Below are 17,466 nucleotides of genomic sequence, written 5' to 3' on the forward strand. Positions count from 1 at the left end.
CCTACACTCCCGGTCACAAGGTGGCGCTGCGCTCCGCGGCTCCTGGTGGCAGACGGCAGTCGAGGAGGAGCGCTCTCGGTCTACGGTTCCAGGAGTGTTGACATTTCTTTGGTTATTTTAGATCCCTAAATGTCTTTTTATTACCGTATATCTAAATGGTAAGTCGTTTCCTGTTGGGAGAATGGGGTAAACATTTTGAAGACCAAGATAACCTGGCTACCCACGGTGTCCTCTATACGTTTATAAGTGTTTATAACTCATTCATGTAGTCCCGACGTTCTCTAATTAAATTACTTGAAACAAGCGGTTCTCGGGTGAGCGTTGTCAAACTTTAACATCGGCTATTATTTATCTGACTGTTTCCTCTTTTCATCAATCGTCATAGATTTCTAACTTGGTGCGATGACGAAAGATATACTAGTTGGAGATGAACTGCCCGACTGGGTAGGGGCCAAGGAATTCTACCAGAAGTATGATCCTAAGGAGGTGATCGGCAGGTCAGTCCGTTACTAAAGGCGATCGATACAAACCGAGTCGAATCGGCCTGATGGTTGTCATGAGCGGCTGCCTCCCTGCTGTTTCAGGGGTGTGAGCAGCGTGGTGCGCCGGTGTGTGCACAGACACACGGGACAGGAGCTGGCGGTGAAGATCATTGAGATCACAGCCGAGAAGATGACAGCGGAGCAGCTGGAGGAGGTGAAGAGCGCCACGTTAAAGGAGATACAAGTTCTTAACATGGTGAAGGGACATTCCTCCATCAGTAAGTTGGTGTTTCCCTCTCCGTAGGTGTTAAAGATGCGGCTGTTGTAGCTCAATAGTAACTGATATTCAAATCGATCCCTCAGTTACCCTCATCGATTCCTACGAATCCACCACCTTCATCTTTCTGGTGTTTGACCTGTGAGTATGAACTATTCAGTGATGTCGGGATTGGCAAGGCATGAGCAACAAGGCTGGCTGGGTAATGATTGTCTTGTTGTTACTTTTCCACTTAAAGCATGCGGAGAGGAGAACTCTTTGACTACCTCACAGAGAAGGTGACTCTGAGTGAGAAGGAGACCAGGTGAGCCCACAGTAACGCTGTTCTACCGTTGACCACACGTATGACCCTGTACCTGTCTGTGGCGCTGCCTGCCCCCCTCCTCTGAGGATCCATCAGCTGTCTGTGTCTGCCAGGAGCCTGATGCGGGCTCTGCTGGAGGCCGTCCAGTACCTCCACTCCCGGAACATCGTCCATCGCGACCTGAAGCCCGAGAACATCCTGCTGGACGACCAGGGACTCCTCAAGCTCTCCGACTTCGGCTTCTCCGTGCAGCTGCCGCCCGGGCAGAAGCTGAGAGGTAGAGGGCCTCGGCTCAGCCTCCACAGGGCAGTAGTGGCCTCCTCCTGGAGCTGGGGTCCTACTCAGTGTGTAGTGGCCTCCTCCTGGTGCTGGGGTCCTACTCAGTGTGTAGTGGCCTCCTCCTGGAGCTGGGGTCCTACTCAGTGTGTAGTGGCCTCCTCCTGGAGCTGGGGTCCTACTCAGTGTGTAGTGGCCTCCTCCTGGTGCTGGGGTCCTACTCAGTGTGTAGTGGCCTCCTCCTGGAGCTGGGGTCCTACTCAGTGTGTAGTGGCCTCCTCCTGGAGCTGGGGTCCTACTCAGTGTGTAGTGGCCTCCTCCTGGAGCTGGGGTCCTACTCAGTGTGTAGTGGCCTCCTCCTGGAGCTGGGGTCATACTCAGTGTCTAGTGGCCTCCTCCTGGAGCTGGGGTCATACTCAGTGTGTTGTCGTGTGTTCCAGAACTCTGTGGAACCCCGGGCTACCTGGCTCCAGAGATCCTGAAATGCTCCATGGATGAAACGCACCCCGGTTATGGGCAGGAGGTGGACCTGTGAGTTGTTGACCTGAACTAGGCACTGTTGGGGTTAGGGGTTGAGTCCCCCTGGTGTCCCCTGACCTTCACCTCTCTGTGTCTCTGACTCCTCCCCTGTGTCTCTGACTCCTCCCCTGCGTCTCTGACTCCTCCCCTGTGTCTCTGACTCTTCCCCTGTGTCTCTGACTCCTCCCCTGTGTCTCTGACTCCTCCCCTGTGGAGGGCAGCTGGGCGTGTGGTGTGATCCTGTACACGCTGCTGGCCGGCTCGCCGCCCTTCTGGCACCGGAAGCAGATGCTGATGCTGCGGATGATCATGGAGGGGCGCTACCAGTTCAGCTCCCCGGACTGGGACGACCGCTCGGACACGGTCCGGGACCTGGTGAGCCTCGTCCCCCTAACAGACCCCTGGGTGGACCGGGGACACTACGGGCCCCCCCTGACGGACCCCTGGTGGACCGGGGACACTACGGGCCCCCTGACGGACCCCTGGGTGGACCGGGGACACTACGGGCCCCCCCTGACGGACCCCTGGTGGACCGGGGACACTACGGGCCCCCTGACGGACCCCTGGTGGACCGGGGACACTACGGGCCCCCTGACGGACCCCTGGTGGACCGGGGACACTACGGGCCCCCTGACGGACCCCTGGTGGACCGGGGACACTACGGGCCCCCTGACGGACCCCTGGGTGGACCGGGGACACTACGGGCCCCCTGACGGACCCCTGGTGGACCGGGGACACTACGGGCCCCCTGACGGACCCCTGGTGGACCGGGAACACTACGGGCCCCCTGACGGACCCCTGGTGGACCGGGGACACTACGGGCCCCCTGACGGACCCCTGGTGGACCGGGGACACTACGGGCCCCCTGACGGACCCCTGGGTGGACCGGGGACACTACGGGCCCCCTGACGGACCCCTGGGTGGACCGGGGACACTACGGGCCCCCTGACGGACCCCTGGTGGACCGGGGACACTACGGGCCCCCTGACGGACCCCTGGTGGACCGGGGACACTACGGGCCCCCTGACGGACCCCTGGGTGGACCGGGGACACTACGGGCCCCCTGACGGACCCCTGGTGGACCGGGGACACTACGGGCCCCTCGCTGAGCACAACAAACACAGTGCTTAGAAAGAACATTGAGAGGCAGACAGTTGAAGGCGCTGCAGCTATCACCAGAATACAATCAGTGATGACAGGGTTAGCCAATCGACAAGCAGAACCCATCAGGTCCATGGTGGGGGTACAGACCATCAGACCCCCATCAGGTCCATGGTGGGGGTACAGACCATCAGACCCCCATCAGGTCCATGGTGGTCTAATGGTCATTGGTTCCTCTCCCCCAGGTGGCCCGCCTGCTGCTGGTGGAGCCGGCGGGCCGCCTGACCGCCCAGCAGGCCCTGGCCCACCCCTTCTTCAGGCAGTACCAGAGGGAGGACGCCCGCGTCTTCAGCCCCAGGAAGAGCTTCAGGGTGAGGCCGGGGGGGGGGGGGGGGGGGGGGGGAGGGGGGGGGCAGGGGGTGAGGCCAGAAGGGGAGGGGACCCAGCTCCATTTCTGTTCCCAGTATTCATCTTTCTCTTTACTCTGACTCTCAGCTTCTATTAAGACCCGTCATGATGAGCAGGAGGGCTCGCCCGGGAGGACCAGGCCCCGGGCCCCGGGGTCTGAACCCGGGGCCCGAGGCCTGACCCTCTAACCTGGTGCCTGTCTCTGGTCTGGACCCTGACCCTCTAACCTGGTGCCTGTCTCTGGTCTGGACCCTGACCCTTTAACCTGGTGCCTGTCTCTGGTCTGGACCCTGACCCTCTAACCTGGTGCCTGTCTCTGGTCTGGACCCTGACCCTCTAACCTGGTGCCTGTCTCTGGTCTGGACCCTGACCCTCTAACCTGGTGCCTGTCTCTGGTCTGGACCCTGACCCTCTAACCTGGTGCCTGTCTCTGGTCTGGACCCTGACCCTCTAACCTGGTGCCTGTCTCTGGTCTGGATCCTGACCCTCTAACCTGTTGCCTGTCTCTGGGCGCGATGCAGGTTCTGATCCTGAGCGTGCTGGCCTGCATCCGGATGTACGGCCGCTACCGCCGGCTGCGCCCCCTGACGCGGGAGGTGCTGGCCCGGGACCCCTACTCCGTCAGGGGCATCCGCCGGCTCATCGACGGCTGCGCCTTCCGGATCTACGGCCACTGGGTGAAGAAGGGCGAGCAGCAGAACCGGGCCGCTCTCTTCCAGAACACCGCCAAGATCATGCTGCTGGGTCTGGAGGAGCTGGAGCCTTAAGGAACAGCGAGGTTCCCTCAAGGTTCCCTGTGGTTCTGTGTGTTCCTATGAATACACTTATCAAGGTTCTGTGTGTTCCTCTGAACACCCTGATCAAGGTTCTGTGTGTTCCTCTGAACACACTGATCAAGGTTCCCTGTGGTTCTGTGTTCCTCTGAATACACTGATCAAGGTTCCCTGTGGTTCTGTGTGTTCCTCTGAACACACTGATCAAGGTTCCCTGTGGTTCTGTGTTCCTCTGAATACACTGATCAAGGTTCCCTGTGGTTCTGTGTGTTCCTCTGAACACACTGATCAAGGTTCTGTGTGTTCCTCTGAACACACTGATCAAGGTTCCCTGTGGTTCTGTGTTCCTCTGAATACACTGATCAAGGTTCCCTGTGGTTCTTTGTGTTCCTCTGAACACACTGATCAAGGTTCCCTGTGGTTCTGCATGTTCCTCTAAATACACTGAAGATGATTTACAGACAAGGTTCTGTTGGCTGTAACTTCTGTTACAGCCAACAGGTCAAGAGTATGTCCTCGTATTCCATTGTTCTCTTTATCTATCAGGTCGTGAAACGTGAGTACCAGTACCTACTTTACTTCCAGGTACTGCAGTACCTACTTCCAAATAATGCAGTACCTACTTTCAGATACTGCAGTACCTACTTCCAGATACTGCAGTACCTACTTCTCAATACTGCAGTACCAACTTCAGATACTGCAGTAGCAACTTCCAGGTACTGCAGTACCAACTTCCAGTTACTGCAGTAATATAATGATAATACTGCAGTACCAACTCAAGGATACTGCAGTACCAACTTAAGGATACTGCAGTACCAGGTTCAGTACTGCAGTAATGTAAAGATAATGCTGCAGTACTGACACCTGCTGGTGCTTTCATCTCCAACTGCCTTGTCCTCATTCAGTCTCTAAATCCATCTGCTTAACCCTCACCCCTAACCCCTAACCCTCACCCCTAACCCTCACCCTCACCCCTAACCCCTAACCCTCACCCTCACCCCTAACCCTCACCCTCACCCCTAACCCTCACCCTCACCCTCACCTTCTAACTCTAACCCTCACCCTCACCCCTAACCCTCACCTTCTAACTCTAACCCTCACCCTCACCCCTAACCCTCACCTTCTAACTCTAACCCTCACCTTCTAACTCTAACCCCTAACCCTAACATGAATACACTGTGATTGGTGATGCTATTAATGTGTAAATACATATTGCTAAATATATATTTAATGACCATTGAATTATGTGATGCATTGGAATGCTTTTATTCATTTCTATTTTCCTTGTTCCATTTTATTTGACGTAATGGTTACCATGGTAACTGTGTCCTGCTATGACACAGTCCAGCGCTGTGTGAAAATAAACATATTATATATTATACCATCTCTGTAGAACTTGGGTTTGTTGGATACTTGGTTGTAACATATCTATAATTCAGATCATTCATAGGTACGCCTTGACCTCCAGAAAGAAAAATAAATAATATAAAATGTGTATATTTCTGAAAGTTGATTTATTTATATTAATATGAATAAAAAGTAAAAACAAAAAATACTTCAGGCTTATCATTTGTGAGAGCGAGAGAGAGAAGTGTTGGTTGGTTTAATCTAAGAGTTAAAGGAGAATCCACATGCTGACCTCCACATCTGAAAGGTCTGGGGCTAGGGCTAACCCTGGGGCTAGGGCTAGCCCTGGGGCTAGGGCTAGCCCTGGGGCTAGGGCTAACCCTGGGGCTAGGGCTAACCCTGGGGCTAGGGCTAACCCTGGGGCTAGGGCTAACCCTGGGGCTAGGGCTAACCCTGGGGCTAGGGCTAGCCCTGGGGCTAGGGCTAGCCCTGGGGCTAGGGCTAACCCTGGGGCTAGGGCTAACCCTGGGGCTAGGGCTAGCCCTGGGGCTAGGGCTAACCCTGGGGCTAGGCCTAGGGCTGGGCCCGGCCCTGGGACGAGGCCTGGGAGAGCCGGCTGTTGAGCTGCTCACAGCTCTCCCTCAGACTCTGGTCCAGCTGAGCTGACACACGCTGGAGCTCCTCCGAGAGCGCCCGCTGGACCACCTGCCTCAGAGCGGCCCTGGACCCTGACACACACACACACACACACACACACACACACACACACACACACACACACACACACACACACACACACACACACACACACAATGAAAGAGTTAGATTGAACCCCTCAGTGGGTGACCGTGATGGAGGTTCATCTCCTGGTGAAAGAGGGTTCTGGTTCGGGTCTCACCAGGTGCTGCTTCGACGGGGCCCGGGATCTGGGGGGTCTCCTGGTTCTGGGTGGCCTGTGGGGAACCCACCGCTTCTGTTTCTCCTAACTCATTTTCTCTGTCTGAGGGAAATGATGAGGGCAGGGTCACGGGACTATAGTTGGCACTAATTGACCACTAAACAATACAAAGTAAACGTGATTAAAGAGGTCGAACTGTATTGGATAGAGTTCCTTAATACTAATGTCCCAAACAAATCCTACAAAGCAAACGACGTGTGTATCTACTGGATAAACAATAAGGTCTCAAGGACGAAGGAATAGTGTTGATTCACTCAGGCATCAGGAGCAGCGCGGTTCACCTGGGGAGGGGGGGTCGTCAGCAGGGAGGGGGTCCGCTGTCCCTCCATAAGACAGCGCTAGATCCAGTCGCACCTGGAGGAGCCAACGGGAGGAGCAGATCATCTGACCTCCGTTTGAAGGTCCACCTTCCACCTGATATCTGATCTACTACACAGTCTCCGGTGCATTACCTGGGGGGTGAAGATGTATTTGTAGAGGGTGTAGTTCCTCATGTACGTGTTGTTCACGTGCTCCAGAATCCGAGTCACCTCGTGGGATTTCAGAAGGTCAACGCTGAAAGGGGGTCGCTGTATCAGAGTGAACCGAGCAGGGTTAGTTAGTGAGTTAGTTGGAAGGGTTAATCCCGGAGCAGGTTAGGGTTAGGGTTAGGGTCCTGGGAGGCCCGTACACACCCGCACGGAGTGGCAGAGCAGCAGCTCAGTGCAGTAGTCCCAGCACTGCTCCACGTTGTTCAGGGAGGTTCCTGGTTCACACACCAGACGCATGGGATGGAAAGGAAGTCAGATATACGGGCTCACCTGTAGGGGCTCACCTGTAGGCTCACCTGTAGGCTCACCTGTAGGCTCACCTGTAGGCTCACCTGTACGGGCTCACCTGTAGGGGCTCACCTGTAGGCTCACCTGTACGGGCTCACCTGTAGGCTCACCTGTACGGGCTCATCTGTAGGGGCTCACCTGTAGGCTCACCTGTAGGCTCACCTGTAGGCTCACCTGTACGGGCTCACCTGTAGGGGCTCACCTGTAGGCTCACCTGTAGGGGCTCACCTGTAGGCTCACCTGTACGGGCTCACCTGTAGGCTCACCTGTACGGGCTCACCTGTAGGGGCTCACCTGTACGGGCTCACCCGTAGGCTCACCTGTACTGGCTCACCTGTGTTGAGCTGGTGCACGCGCTTCATGACGGACAGCAGGACAGACGTCTGCTCGCGGCTGAAGCCACTGCGCCGGCAGAACTGGACGGTCTGGACGTAGAGCGCGAGCAGCACCTCCCCCGGCGGCCCCCGGAGCTCCACCTGGAGCACCCTGCAGAGAACCCTACAGCAGGAGGAGGCGGCCGTGAACCCAGACACAACTCAACTAAGAAACACTATGGACTACTAACTATGAAGTATGTCATTGGCTTGAACCTCTCCAAGTCCGGGATGGATTGGGCTTTATCGATGTCGCACATGTCAGAATACCCAGCATCCGCCCTGAGGACATCAAAATAAATCATTGTTTTAAAGTTCCATCACATCCATATGGAAAGGAGAGCGATATTCACACATGCAACCCACACATAATTCACTTTTTCTCTGATTCCTGGCCTTGAACAAAAACCTTCCCCCGACGGGTTTGTGGAAGGAATCACATGGTTCTAGATTCTACCCCTTCTGGGAATATGGACGGATCGCACAAGAGATGAATAAAAGGTGTCCAGGTTGCAACTTTGAATTCAAGTCTTCCTTTTAGTCCGACCCTTTACCCTTAACTCCAAGTTCCACAATCCACCTTTCCATATTCGATCGATATTCTGAACCGATGAAACCTTCTTATGACGTAAATTATAAGAAGGTTCAACTTGTACTACCTTTGAAAAATATTATATGATATATATATAGCTCCATACTAGACAATCGTGTTACTTGACATTCAGTGGGATAATTCTCCAACATAAGCTACTATTATACCAGCGGTAATGTTATGAGATTGAGTAATGACGAGTATAAACTTGTTCTTGAACAGAATACAGCTGAATGTCAAAAACGTCCATTTACGTGTAGATAGAAGACCATGAATGTATTATAAGAAGTTAAAGACTGATAGTTTGTTCTAGTTTATATTAGAGTTCATTCTGCTTCTGCCGACACTCCGCCGTAATTACGCATATATACACGCAGCGTAAAAACGAACGCGTCTCACTTGACTCCAGCGTCAGCAATCTAAATACATGACGAACATATGCGAATACATGGTGAATACATGATGAATACATGGTGAATACATGTTGAATATGATACTCACCACAGCACCACTCTTGGCTTCAGAGGTTCTGGAATCTAAGAGGAAAGAGAAAAGGCTTTCGTTCACAATTGTCAAAACTTGACTACAAACAACCATTCTCCGACTCCGGAAGTTCTCCTTACCTTTATTTTTGTGTGCATTTTAATTTTAATTGGGTTGTAAACTCTACTATAGACATACCATTTTACACAAATAGCAATTCGATGTTGCGATTGTGTAAATATAACGAATATAGCGAAATTAACTTTGTTACCCAGAGCGTTCACTATTGGTTAGTTTACCGCCCTTGTATCCTAGCAACAGGCTGGACCTTCAGCTTCCGGCGTCTCATAGCATCCTGCAGACCGAATAAAGTCACATTTAAATAATGCAGGTACTAGATAGATTAAAATGTATTCAAACATAGTATGAAAGGTGTATGAAGTGTTTCTATTTCGTTTTTGGTTTTGTTATTGTGCAAATAGACCCTAAATGCTATGGTTTATTGTTTTATTAAGATGGCTATATGGATAAAAAATATATGCTTAACCATGGATTCCTTATTATCCATGTTAGGACCGGCCCGTTCTATTGTAAACAGAACAGTCCTAATCACAGGATGTCTCCTGAGAGTTAGACCCAAACCCCATCGCCAAACTTAACAAAGGCAAAGCAGCATAATTTGAAAGGAAATTCATAACTCTGAATATAACTCTGAACATAGAGTAGGACCGATGTTCAATCACAACAAGAGCTCTTCCTCCGTGTTCCTGGCCTGGCCACGGCTCTGTTTGCAGCTCCACGGCAAGCCTTTAAGAACATTATCCTCCTTAATCCATTCGTCTGCTGCGCAGAGGAGGGCGAGGGGCACACAGCGTCTTGTTCAGGAGCAGACACCGTCATATCAACGTATCTGTGGCCTGAGAACACGACTGATTCAACCCCAGGACTTCTTTATGGACCAGGAGATCCCTTTAGCCCCTTATTGGAGACCAGGAGACATTGTCATTGACTCTAATCCAAGCCATGGAGGAGCCCGGGATCCGGAGCCAGAAGCTGGACAACCAGGTAAGGAAGGTTCCTTCAGAAGGGGGGTGAAGGACCTCAGGAGGACCTCAGGAGGACCTCAGGAGGACCTCAGGAGGAACTCAGGAGGACCTCAGGAGGAACTCAGGAGGACGTCAGGAGGAACTCAGGAGGACTTCAGGAGGACCTCAGGAGGACCTCAGGGGGGCCTCAGGAGGACCTCAGGAGGAACTCAGGAGGACCTCAGGAGGACCTCAGGAGGACTTCAGGAGGAACTCAGGAGGACTTCAGGAGGACCTCAGGAGGACCTCAGGAGGACTTCAGGAGGGCCTCAGTAGGACCTCAGCAGGACCTCAGGAGGACCTCAGGCTCCATGGAGCTCTATAGGGGGGCAGGAGCAGCAGTTATACAATCAAACCTTATCCTGCATGGGAGGGTGGAGGCATTCTGATGGCTCACCGTTGTTACACTTAAGCGTCTTAGAGTACCATATTAAGCGCTATATAAATTTCATTTATTATTATTATTATTATTATTACACTTGTGTATACGTATACTTACAGTATATATATATATATATATATATATATATATATATATACACATACATTTATATATATATATGTATGCATTGATACAGATACATATATGTTATATATATGCATGTATTGATACAGAAACACATGTTATATATATGTATGTATTGTTACAGATATATGTTGTTACGTACAGAGTGTGAGTAACTGCGTCCCCCCTCAGCGGTCGGTCCTGATTAAGAAGCAGCAGAAGAAGCGGGCCGACGCCCAGATGGTGAAGGCCAATAGCGACACTCGACCCAAGAACCGCAAACACAAGCCCCGCCCCTCGGATGACACAGCACTGCTGATCAGCCAATCACAGAGCAACACTTCACTGAGTGGTATTTATCTAAATAATTATGCTATAATTTGTATTGTGTGTTCATTAATGCGTTTGTTTTAGCCGTTAGGGTTAGGGTTAGGGTAGGAAGTAATAAAGACAAAATGAATATCAGTCGTTATTTAGTTTTTTTTTACTAGTTATTTGAAGCGGTGTGTGCTAGCGACTCGTTTCAAAGGAGTTTTAATGTCCACTAGAAGACTTCCAGGTGGAGCACGCCCACGACAACCCGCTGGAGGAGATCCTCCTGGGGGCCCGTGGCGTCACCACCACCATGACCGCCGACGAGGGCCCCCTGGAGAGGGCCCCGGAGAGGCCCCCCTGCGCCCCCGGGACCTGGACCCTGGAGGGGCGCCGGGAGGCGGGGCCTCAGCAGGAGGGGGAGGAGGACGGAGGGCGGGAGGAGGAGATAAACACCAAGAAGAAAGCCGGGAAGAAAGCCAAAGGTAAGGCCATGTAGCGGCTGGTGTTGGATTCCCAGCGCAGCCCCTCTGTGTGGTCAGAGCAGGAACCCTTATCTGAGTGAAGCGTGTCTGAGCAGCGTGGGTAGAACCGTCTGCTCAACCAAGAGTACGGGGGGGGGGGAAAGTCCAAGTTTGAGAAACAGAAAGAAATGATATTTCCAGGGTTGCAGCCAAGCGAGATAGAAGAGAGAGAGAAGAACAAGAGGAAGGAGAAGAAGAGCAAGAAGAAGGAGACGGAGGGCCGAGGAGCAACCTTTGACCCCGAGCAGGAAGGCAAAGAGCCCACGAGGGGAGAAGGTAAGGCACTGCAGATGTATCCTCAACAATAGATATCCTTCCTTTAGAACTGATCCCCTACAGCAGGGGTCACCAGGGCGTGGCAGGTTAACAAGTGGTCCCGTTCAGCCTGAAGGTCCCCCAGTGGTCAAACACCAAAGCATGACTCAATAGGACAGGTCAGCCGTTAGGCGCCACAGTGGTCGAACATCTGCCCGATTCTTACAGAGAAGGAACTCTTGGAGCCCCTAGACACCGCGACGGATTCTGGGGTGGGATTTGCGACTGCCGCAGACGACAAAACGAGTGACAGTGAAGAGAAGAGCTGCCCGCCCGCCCCACGGAAGAAACAGCAGCTCTCCACATGTGAGTTATAACCCTAGTGACATGTTACAGTCACATGTTACAGTCACATGTTACAGCCATGACCAACCCAGTCACATGTTACAGTCACATGTAGAACCATGACCAACCCAGTCACATGTTGCAGTCACATGTTACACCATGTTCCCACCTGGGCGTCCTCTCCACAGTCACATGTTACAACATGTTCCCACCTGGGCGTCCTCTCCACAGTCACATGTTACACCATGTTCCCACCTGGGCGTCCTCTCCACAGTCACATGTTACACCATGTTCCCACCTGGGCGTCCTCTCCACAGTCACATGTTACACCATGTTCCCACCTGGGCGTCCTCTCCACAGTCACATGTTACACCATGTTCTCACCTGGGCGTCCTCTCCACAGTCACATGTTACAACATGTTCCCACCTGGGCGTCCTCTCCACAGTCACATGTTACACCATGTTCCCACCTGGGCGTCCTCTCCACAGTCACATGTTACACCATGTTCCCACCTGGGCGTCCTCTCCACAGTCACATGTTACAACATGTTCCCACCTGGGCGTCCTCTCCACAGTCACATGTTACACCATGTTCCCACCTGGGCGTCCTCTCCACAGTCACATGTTACACCATGTTCCCACCTGGGCGTCCTCTCCACAGTCACATGTTACAACATGTTCCCACCTGGGCATCCTCTTCACAGCCAGGTGCCAAATAAGCGACGACAAGAGTGATGACCAAGCAGAGGTTCCTGAGGGAGAAAGAACTCTGAAGAAGAAGAAAAAAGAAGAAAAGAAGAAAAGTCTGGCCTTGCTGAACTCCAATCCCAGGGGGGGGTCGTGGGCGTCCGGCTCCGTGGAGAGGGTGAGGAACAAAGGGACCCAAGCGGGGGAAGAGGAAGCCAACATGAGAGCCCTGTTATACTGACGCTCTCCTCCTGCCGTCTCCAGTGCACCTCCCCCGTCTCCCAGGAGGACCTGCTGGGGTTCGCCCTGAACCCGGCCCCCAGGGAGCAGACCCTGCAGTGCCGGATAACCAGGGACCGGAGGGGCGTGGAGAAGGGCATGTACCCCACCTACTACCTGCACCTGGAGAAGGAGGACGGCAAGCGGGTACCCGTCTAGAACCACCTCCTCTAGAACCTCCTCCACCTCCTCTAGAACCTCCTCTAGAACCTCCTCCACCTCCTCTAGAACCTCCTCCTCCACCTCCTCCACCTCCTCTAGAACCTCCTCCACCTCCGCTAGAACCTCCTCCACCTCCTCTAGAACCTCCTCTAGAACCTCCTCCACCTCCGCTAGAACCTCCTCCACCTCCTCTAGAACCTCCTCCAACTCCTCTAGAACCTCCTCCACCTCCTCTAGAACCTCCTCTAGAACCTCCTCCACCTCCGCTAGAACCTCCTCCACCTCCTCTAGAACCTCCTCCACCTCCTCTAGAACCTCCTCCTCCTCCACCTCCGCTAGGACCTCCTCCACCTCCTCTAGAACCTCCTCTAGAACCTCCTCCACCTCCTCTAGAACCTCCTCCACCTCCTCTAGAACCTCCTCTAGAACCTCCTCCACCTCCGCTAGAACCTCCTCCACCTCCTCTAGAACCTCCTCCACCTCCTCTAGAACCTCCTCTAGAACCTCCTCCACCTCCGCTAGAACCTCCTCCACCTCCGCTAAAACCTCCTCCACCTCCTCTAGAACCTCCTCCACCTCCTCTAGAAGCTCCTCCACCTCCTCCTCCACCTCCGCTAGAACCTCCTCCACCTCCTCTAGAACCTCCTCCACCTCCTCTAGAACCTCCTCCAACTCCTCTAGAACCTCCTCCACCTCCTCTAGAACCTCCTCCTCCACCTCCGCTAGAACCTCCTCCACCTCCTCTAGAACCTCCTCCACCTCCTCCTCCACCTCCTCTAGAACCTCCTCCACCTCCGCTAGAACCTCCTCCACCTCCTCCACTTCCTCCTCCACTTCCTCCTCCACCTCCTCCTCCACCTCCGCTAGAACGTCTTCCACCTCCTCTAGAACCTCCTCCACCTCCTCTAGAACCTCCTCCACCTCCTCCTCCTCCACCTCCTCTAGAACCTCCTCCACCTCCGCTAGAACCTCCTCCTCCACCTCCTCCTCCACCTCCTCCTCCACCTCCGCTAGAACGTCTTCCACCTCCTCTAGAACCTCCTCTAGAACCTCCTCCACCTCCGCTAGAACCTCCTCCACCTCCTCTAGAACCTCCTCTAGAACCTCCTCCACCTCCGCTAGAACCTCCTCCACCTCCTCTAGAACCTCCTCTAGAACCTCCTCCATCTCCTCTAGAACCTCCTCCACCTCCTCTAGAACCTCCTCCACCTCCTCTAGAACCTCCTCCACCTCCTCTAGAACCTCATCCACCTCCTCTAGAACCTACTCCACCTCCTCTAGAACCTCCTCCACCTCCTCTAGAACCTCATCCACCTCCTCTAGAACCTCCTCCAACTCCTCTAGAACCTCCTCCACCTCCTCTAGAACCTCCTCCACCTCCTCTAGAACCTCATCCACCTCCTCTAGAACCTCATCCACCTCCTCTAGAACCTACTCCACCTCCTCTAGAACCTCCTCCACCTCCTCTAGAACCGGGTGGATCTTGCCAACATTCTGTTTTAGTTACTTTACGTTTGTACTATTCTGTATTAACTGCTGATTTGGGATTTTTCTTTTTACTGCGTTAACTGGCAGATCCAAATACATCTGTTGTTAATTCACGCCATGAATAAGTAGGAATAGGACCCCTTGGTCAAGACACGTGGGAATCTAACCCAGTTATTTTCAGTGAACACCCTAGCCGCTATATAAAAAAAGCTGCCTTTTGACTCTTTACACTATGTACTGGTGGATTTGATTATTGATTACTCATTTCCTCTCAGGTGTTTCTGATGGCTGGCAGGAAGAGGAAGAAATGCAAGACATCCAACTACCTCATCTCCATCGACCCCACGGACCTGTCTAGAGAGACCCACAGCTACATCGGAAAACTCAGGTTGACTGTCTCTCTGGTATCTCCACAGCTAAATAGGAGACCTCAGGTCTAGCTTTCCCCCCAGGTTCTCCCATCCTCCTGGTCTCTCAAGAGGCTGAAGCTCACAGGTTGGTCTTCTTCCCTTTTTCAGGTCCAACATTCTGGGCACAAGGTTCAGCGTCTACGACGGAGGGGAGAACCCGGAGAAGAAGCCCTTCGTCAAGGAGTGTGAATCGGTTCGGCAAGAGCTAGCAGCCGTTTGCTACGTGAGTGGATCAGGGTTCACGCCCAAAGTCCCTGAACCTCAACCATCACACTGTCCCTTCAGAGGGTAACACTAACCCTAACCCTAACCCTAACCCTAACCCTGAACCTCAACCATCACAGTGTCCGTTCAGAGGGTAACACTTTGAACCTCTTCTGGTCCAGGAGAAGAACGTTCTCGGCTTAAAGGGTCCCAGGAAAATGACGGTCATCATTCCTGGCATGCTGGCAAACGACGAGCGAGCGTGCATCCGCCCAAAGACCGTAGGTGTTTAGTGTAAGTGTTGATGTTGTGTCGTGTTGACATCATGGCGTGAGTGTACCGGGTTCTGATGACCCCTGCAGGACACCGAGACGCTACTGGTTCGCCATGACAACGGGAACACAGACAACCTGGTGACGCTGGTCAATAAATCCCCCAGCTGGAACGAGCAGAGCCAGTCCTACGTGCTCAACTTCCACGGCCGCGTCACCCAGGCCTCCGTCAAGAACTTCCAGATCGTCCATCCAGATAACGGTGAGTTGGGACCGACTCACTTCAGTGCCTCTGAGCCGACCTGTGTTCATGGAGACACAGTGTACAGGCTCCGGTCGGTGTGAACCAGTCCTGTTCCTCCCTCTCTATAGAGGACTACATCGTGATGCAGTTTGGCCGGGTGGCGGAGGACGTGTTCTCCATGGACTACAGCTTCCCGCTGTGTGCCCTCCAGGCCTTTGCCATCACACTCTCCTCCTTCGACGGCAAACTGGCCTGTGAGTAGGAGTAGGAAAGGGGCTTTTTCACCTGGTCTCCACCCGTCTCCACCCGTCTCCACCTGGTCTCCACCTGGTCTCCACCTGGTCTCCAACCGTCTCCACCTGGTCTCCACCCGTCTCCACCTGGTCTCCACCCGTCTCCACCCGTCTCCACCTGGTCTCCGCCTGGTCACCACCTGGTCTCCACCTGGTCTCCACCCGTCTCCACCTGGTCTCCACCCGTCTCCACCCGTCTCCACCTGGTCTCCACCCGTCTCCACCTGGTCTCCACCTGGTCTCCACCTGGTCTCCACCCGTCTCCACCTGGTCTCCACCCGTCTCCACCTGGTCTCCACCCGTCTCCACCTGGTCTCCACCTGGTCTCCACCCGTCTCCACCTGGTCTCCACCCGTCTCCAGCTGGTCTCCACCCGTCTCCACCTGGTCTCCACCCGTCTCCACCTGGTCTCCACCCGTCTCCACCTGGTCTCCACCCGTCTCCAGCTGGTCTCCACCTGGTCTCCACCTGGTCTCCACCCGTCTCCACCTGGTCTCCACCTGGTCTCCAACCGTCTCCACCTGGTCTCCACCTGGTCTCCACCTGGTCTCCAACCGTCTCCACCTGGTCTCCACCTGGTCTTCAGCTGGCGCCTCATCGTTTGGTGGGACTCATGGGTCAGGGTCCAGGTCTTAAAGAGGACCAGGACTCATGGGTCAGGGTCCAGGTCTTAAAGAGGACCAGGACTCATGGGTTAGGGTCCAGGTCTTAAAGAGGACCAGGACTCATGGGTTAGGGTCCAGGTCTTAAAGAGGAACAGGACTCATGGGTCAGGGTCCAGGTCTTAAAGAGGACCAGGACTCATTGGTTAGGGTCCAGGTCTTAAAGAGGACCAGGACTCATGGGTCAGGGTCCAGGTCTTAAAGAGGACCAGGACTCATGGGTCAGGGTCCAGGTCTTAAAGAGGACCAGGACTCATGGGTTAGGGTCCAGGTCTTAAAGAGGAACAGGACTCATGGGTCAGGGTCCAGGTCTTAAAGAGGACCAGGACTCATGGGTCAGGGTCCAGGTCTTAAAGAGGACCAGGACTCATGGGTCAGGGTCCAGGTCTTAAAGAGGAACAGGACTCATTGGTCAGGGTCCAGGTCTTAAAGAGGACTAGGACTGGAATCAGTTATTAGAAATGTGTCCTTATTGTTCATTAGTTAATCATTGTTCGATTTGTTTTGACCTTGTATATATTTGTTTTGTGCAATTTAATTATGAGTGAGACCTTCTTATAATATGACTTAAAACATTGAATATATATAATGTACCAGTTTATTTCCATAATAAGTCAGGCCCATTAAAGCGACTGTGACACTTTTAATGTGAAAACCAATTAATTCACTACCTGCTGCGTTACGAACCCCTTCAGCGTCACGGTGCGACCTGATAGGTGACCTTTAACCTCCTTACCGCATCACCGGACCAACAGTGGAGCTGGACTCGTGTTGCTTAAAGGAGCTGAATGGAACTCATTCAATGTACTGAAATTAACACAGTCATCATCCTATGAGAAGGTGATCCTCCTACTGAAGGCCCTCTCTGGGGCCCTCTCTGGGGCCCTCTCTGGGGCCTCTCTGGGGGCCTCTCTGGGGCCTCTCTGGGGCCTCTCTGGGGCCTCTCTGGGGCCTCTCCGGGGCCTCTCTGGGGCCTTCTCTGGGGCCCTCTCTGGGGCCTCTCTGGGGCCTCTCTGGGCCCTCTCTG

The 17,466-nt window shown here is 53.5% G+C and overlaps 3 protein-coding genes across 12 annotated transcripts; 2 read left to right on the top strand and 1 right to left on the bottom strand.

Annotated features, from left to right (window-relative positions):
• The first annotated feature begins 40 nt into the window (after nucleotides 1-40).
• On the top strand, nucleotides 41-5,521 carry phkg2 (phosphorylase kinase, gamma 2 (testis)). Of its 8 annotated transcripts, XR_003973803.1 has the most exons (12): nucleotides 41-158; nucleotides 386-497; nucleotides 585-760; nucleotides 846-900; nucleotides 998-1,063; nucleotides 1,177-1,340; nucleotides 1,780-1,870; nucleotides 2,080-2,233; nucleotides 3,205-3,330; nucleotides 3,889-4,166; nucleotides 4,233-4,349; nucleotides 4,434-5,521. XR_003973803.1 is itself a non-coding variant. In XM_030339639.1 (11 exons), the coding sequence occupies exons 2-10, from the start codon at nucleotides 403-405 to the stop codon at nucleotides 4,132-4,134; spliced, it is 1,173 nt and encodes a 390-aa protein (XP_030195499.1). In that variant the 5' UTR covers nucleotides 41-158; nucleotides 386-402; the 3' UTR covers nucleotides 4,135-4,166; nucleotides 4,233-5,521. The 8 variants fall into 8 exon arrangements, 2 of the variants coding, with proteins under 2 accessions (XP_030195499.1, XP_030195498.1); XR_003973798.1 differs by having other exon boundaries at nucleotides 3,889-4,433; nucleotides 4,467-5,521; XR_003973799.1 differs by having other exon boundaries at nucleotides 3,889-4,400.
• cfap119 (cilia and flagella associated protein 119) lies at nucleotides 5,438-9,396 on the bottom strand. 2 transcript variants are annotated; one of them, XM_030339641.1, is made up of 9 exons: nucleotides 8,853-9,396; nucleotides 8,731-8,765; nucleotides 7,854-7,919; nucleotides 7,598-7,761; nucleotides 7,120-7,190; nucleotides 6,898-7,014; nucleotides 6,727-6,799; nucleotides 6,386-6,487; nucleotides 5,438-6,215 (listed from the first exon to the last, which is right to left on the bottom strand). In XM_030339641.1, the coding sequence occupies exons 1-9, from the start codon at nucleotides 8,868-8,870 to the stop codon at nucleotides 6,061-6,063; spliced, it is 801 nt and encodes a 266-aa protein (XP_030195501.1). In that variant the 5' UTR covers nucleotides 8,871-9,396; the 3' UTR covers nucleotides 5,438-6,060. The 2 variants fall into 2 exon arrangements, with proteins under 2 accessions (XP_030195501.1, XP_030195502.1); XM_030339642.1 differs by having other exon boundaries at nucleotides 8,984-9,382.
• A 172-nt stretch (nucleotides 9,397-9,568) lies between these two features.
• On the top strand, nucleotides 9,569-17,086 carry LOC115530837 (tubby protein). 2 transcript variants are annotated; one of them, XM_030339636.1, is made up of 12 exons: nucleotides 9,569-9,777; nucleotides 10,495-10,654; nucleotides 10,851-11,099; nucleotides 11,280-11,414; nucleotides 11,622-11,759; nucleotides 12,443-12,603; nucleotides 12,690-12,851; nucleotides 14,630-14,742; nucleotides 14,873-14,987; nucleotides 15,151-15,249; nucleotides 15,331-15,502; nucleotides 15,613-17,086. In XM_030339636.1, exons 1-12 carry the CDS (start codon nucleotides 9,736-9,738, stop codon nucleotides 15,744-15,746), a joined length of 1,680 nt encoding a protein of 559 aa, XP_030195496.1. In that variant the 5' UTR covers nucleotides 9,569-9,735; the 3' UTR covers nucleotides 15,747-17,086. The 2 variants fall into 2 exon arrangements, with proteins under 2 accessions (XP_030195496.1, XP_030195497.1); XM_030339637.1 differs by having other exon boundaries at nucleotides 10,854-11,099.
• Nucleotides 17,087-17,466: the final 380 nt, after the last annotated feature.

The sequence above is a fragment of the Gadus morhua genome, chromosome 18 (assembly GCF_902167405.1).
Source record: "Gadus morhua chromosome 18, gadMor3.0, whole genome shotgun sequence".
NCBI classification, from domain to species: domain Eukaryota; kingdom Metazoa; phylum Chordata; class Actinopteri; order Gadiformes; family Gadidae; genus Gadus; species Gadus morhua.